Here is a 4,599-nt window from a genome sequence, read left to right as displayed (position 1 = left end):
GTTAGGTATGAGAATCGAGTGAAAAGCATAACTGCTTCCAGTCGCACAGTAGCGTTGTACTGAATACTATTCAGTGAGTAGTCAGCAGCTGCGTTTATCATCCCGATGTTGAATATCCTCCTCGTCGTCCTATCGATACGTGGCGTGGTTTGGGCTTCAAAATGGGCAACGTTCGCATACAGATGAAGTCGACGCATTTCTGCAACCTCGCCCTGAGGGACATCAAGGGGAACGCAGTGTCATGTCACACCTCCAAGGCTATGGAGACTAAAGGGCTGGTCCTACCTGGTATGGATGATAACAAGTCGTTCACCGTTCATCGAGACATCTTCGTCGTCAAGGACGGTCAAGCGGTAGTTCAAGCAGCGCCAAATCACCCGTATCTGTATATCCTCATGAGCCAGAACGACACTCACTTCAGCACCTCTCAACTCTTCGATAAACAGTCCTTCCCCGTAGAGGAGGGAACCAGGCGAAAGAATGATACGCCCAATTCTCGCAGGCTCAATGCCAATCTTACGCTTGAGGATGATGGTTGGGTCTATAAAGGTTTGGTAGATGAAGGTGGACAGAAGCTGAACAAATGGGTCACAAGTGGAGTAGAAGGTGTCGATCCCAAATCGGGTCTCAACTTCACTGCCCTCGCTCAGACTGGTGTGATCACTAACGCTTGGGTTCTCTATCTTGACAAGGATCACAAACAGATTGTGAAGCTCTTGGGAATTAACACCTTCGAGAATGATACAGTCTATCTCGAGTCCAACGTCACCCATTGGGAAGAGCTCGACGAGGCATTAACTTTGGACGTTGCCATGAAGGATATTTACCAGGCGTATGATATCTTCCAGAGCCACAACCGGGCACCAGCGAAGGATGAGGCTCCGGAACTGGACGCTGACTTCGTCAGGACTCGTTTGGTTAGCGAAGAGGCTCGTCTATTCTTCAACGATGGGAAGAGCCACGACTGGAGGCCGAACAAGACACACATTCGTGGAGATAAGTCGGGAGCACCGATCGATTACTTCCGCCTCCCCAATGGCACTGCTGCACATAAGTTCTTCTTGTACAAGCATCACTCTCCTGTACAAGGGCAGGAGGAATTCGAATTACCACCGGCTTGCAGGAGCGGTGTGGTTAAGTCGGTCAGTCCATACTGCCTGTATGTTGGTTACGCCTCTAACGACACGCTTTTGGCCCTCGACCTATATATGGCTTATAAAGATGTAGCCATCGAGGAAAATGAAGCATACCTCAATGTCACAGTCCATTTGAAGCAGCCGGAGACGGAGGTCCTACACTTTGCTTTCGAAGCCGCTGGATGCGCCCTGGTTTGGGCTACTGATGTTGGGTTCGCAGGCTTGCGCATTCAAGTATGTCTTTTGGGTGCAGGAAGCGGTGGGAATGGCACTTACGGGGGAAAAATAGCAATGTCGGTCTCGGTCATAATCGATATTGCTTTCTTTCCTGCATTGAAAGTCACACTCCATGGCCAAGTTGCGGTCAATGCTTCGGACAATGGTGATGTCAAAGCATATGGTGAACTGGGCATTGATTACTCGGCGTTAGGTGTCGGAGCCGGTATTTCTGTGGACATCTTCGGAAACACCGTTGATCATAAATCGGATGTCTGGGAATTCAAATCCCACTTCAACCTCCACGTATGGGTCTCTGTTCTCTTCTACAAACATGACTGGCCATGGAGTTGGACTATTTGGGAAGCTGGTCCAGTTGAATTGCGATAAGTCGGCAAACCCGTGTTGACGGTATATCGGGGGCATAGTTTCAGTCCCATGTGAAAGCAGCATGATTATCTCATATAATAAAATATTACGCCTTTATCATGTCTTGAACTTTTCAAAAATAACTGAGCATACGTAGGCTCGTGGAGTGGCGGTCATCAGCAGATGAGTGGCGCATCACGAGCCAAATCTGATTCCACTTTCGTTGTTCTAGCTGATGCGCTACGCTGCCAGCGGATGATCCGCTACGATCCCGTAGCTTAGCGCTCAGGAATCTCATTTAAGAAGTTAATCGACTCTTTTCAGATTGCTCTGTCGTGTTTTGACCAGTAAAGAGTGTCACATAACTAACCACATCATATGGCCCGGGCTGGTCACCTATGTGGGAACTTGACGACAAGGTGTAGCACACCTTGTCGGAAATGGTTCATTTCAAATGAACCATGTCGGAGGTGTTGCGAAGTAGTACTTCGCAACATGTCCGACATGGTTCCATCTCCTTCACAGTGACCTGATGAAGGTTGTCTGGCCGCGATAGAGAATTATGTATGGCTGAGCCGAGCCTGACCTGCCAGGGGAGATTCATCAGAGAGAGATGGCCAGCTTGACGGTCTTTGGAACCGATTGCGGCTTGCGGCGGGAGCTCTGGCGTGCTAGAATCGCGGATATTCTCAGTTGGGCGAGACGGTATCGTCTTCAACGTCCTGAGAACCACCAAGTTCGTCGCAAATGTCTTTTCCTGGCCTCTTCTGCATCTTTCACGGTGGACCTCAGGACAAGTCAATAGGTGACGAACGGAAACAATACGAGAGGCAATACGTATCCCCTATTCCCTTGATGGAGAACGGCCCAGGACTTGGAACACAAAGGCCCTTTGGCGCAAGAAGAATCAAACTACGAACGGGTGTTTAGTTTATATTCAGTAGTCGACAGGTCAATCTCATCAATATATCCGTTGTCAAAAGCAATAGTAACAATATTGGGCGAGCGGGACCTCACGATGGCTCCAGAGAACCATTGTCGCTTACGCAACACGATATAGGCCACGGATATGCGTTGACCAATGGCAGCGCCATCACCTCGTCCGAGAAACCTAGTACCGGTGTGGTACCTGATCGGTGCACTGCGTTGGCACCATGCTAGCCCGACTTGTCAGATTGTGGTACGCTATTGTGAGACTCGTCATTAGTGCTGGCTAGTTCTTGTCGGTGTTGTCCTCGCCACCATCGGCCGTATTGTTCCCGATGGTTGCGCACTGTCAGCTGTGTCGTGTCCACGAGTGTTGGTTGAGTTGCTCAGAGTACTTCAGTTGGTTGCGCTGTCGCGCGTTACTTAGACTTATCAGGGGGGAATCATTCTCTCAGAGAACCATTGTCGCTTACGCAACACGATATAGGCTACGGATATGCGGTGGCCAATGGCAGCGCCATCACCTCGTCCGAGAAACCTAGTAAGAAGAGACTACCGTTATGAATAGCGAAGGCAGTTCGTAGTACTCTAGTAGTAATAAGGTGTCGATTCCAATGAACTATGCTGTAACATCATCGTTGCTAAGAAAGAATTCAGTCAAAAAGCCTCTCCTCTGAACGATCGGAGCCTCCGCTTCGGAGGTAGTAGTGGGGAGTCCCCCGGGGACTGTCCCCGTCAAGTTGACGGATCAACGCCCACATCGCGGACGCTTCGCAGGTTCTCCAGTGATTTGTCCGGGGTAATTCGCGGTGTGTTTCTAATTCCCTTCTTGGATATCGCGTTTCTTGCATAGAGCATTACTTCTTATGAAGCGTAGAACGGGCGGGTGAAACTCCAATGATGGAGAGGGGTATCCATCGAATTATCAATAATTAATACCCTCAACTGATTTTGAACACTACCCTCTAAGGTAGAACGAGACTCGGACTTTTATGGGTTCGCTAATGCCAATAATTCAATTGCTGGCATAGAACTCGTAGATCCACAGAATTGTAGAACCAGACTCCGGAACTTAACCGCCAGTACATCAATCGCAAATCAAGATGAAAATATCAAGATGAAAATATCAAGATAAAAATACCAAGATGAGAATAATACACAGAAGCATAGGAGTAGTATAACAGATGTCCAGATCAACTGTAGACCAGAACTGTTAGAATGTTGATGATCCACCTCGTCCAGAACCCTACTCTTCAAGAGAATATTCGTTAAGTATTCTTAGAAAGGGGACAAAAAGACAACTGCGGCTCACGGTGAGCTGCTCACCAAGACCATTCACATGGTGCGAATCTTCCACAACTTGTGGCTTATGCTTTTAGGGGCATGAACAGTGGCCGAAACATTGACAGGGCCCCCAGCAAGACCAGCAAGGATCATTGAGGACCCTCAAAACTGAGGAAGGCCTATTCTCCGATTTGTCAGCCGAGTCGTCACCAACAATGATGTGGCCGAACGCCATGATGAAGTACAGGATGCAGAAGAGTTTCATTTTTATTATATTCGTGAAGACGAGAACGCTGAAACTCGACTTTCACCGTGAAAGTTTCACGCTGTTGACACAATTTCACAGCACCTTCCGAGATCTGTACGTATAAAGTCAGAAGCGTTACGAAGACACGTAACAAGCTAGCTTGAAGTTTGTAACTTACTCTGGGAACCTTCAGAGGTAGAATGGCGGAGTATTCCTTCGGAAGTAATGAATGTGAATGCAGGGTGGTTCGGTTCTGGGATCGAATATCCCCCAGGAGGGAGAACAACTCTTTCTTGGGGGATATCCAAAAACCCTGAGGTGATATAGTGAAGTGCGAATTCACTTCTTCACGGAAGTGGAGCAATCCTCTCGCAATTACTGCGTGCTTGCACACGTGAGCGTTATACGTCCCGTGGTGGT

At 48.4% G+C, this 4,599-nt stretch overlaps 1 protein-coding gene across 1 annotated transcript; it reads left to right on the top strand.

The window, feature by feature from the left end:
* Positions 1-110: 110 nt before the first annotated feature.
* Pmar_PMAR022786 (hypothetical protein) lies at positions 111-2,043 on the top strand. Its single transcript, XM_002782030.1, has one exon. The coding sequence runs from the start codon at positions 162-164 to the stop codon at positions 1,740-1,742; it is 1,581 nt and encodes a 526-aa protein (XP_002782076.1). The 5' UTR covers positions 111-161; the 3' UTR covers positions 1,743-2,043.
* The last annotated feature ends 2,556 nt before the right edge of the window (positions 2,044-4,599 follow it).

The sequence above is a fragment of the Perkinsus marinus genome (genome assembly GCF_000006405.1).
Source record: "Perkinsus marinus ATCC 50983 genomic scaffold scf_1104296940564, whole genome shotgun sequence".
Classification (NCBI taxonomy): Eukaryota; Perkinsozoa; order Perkinsida; family Perkinsidae; genus Perkinsus; species Perkinsus marinus.
Note: the sequence above shows the minus strand (reverse complement) of the source record. Positions and strands in the feature narration are given on the sequence as shown.

What these genes read in the sequence shown, in the direction of transcription:
- Pmar_PMAR022786 (XM_002782030.1), top strand. Translation starts at nt 162, where the DNA reads ATGGGCAACGTTCGCATACAGATGAAGTCGACGCATTTCTGCAACCTC.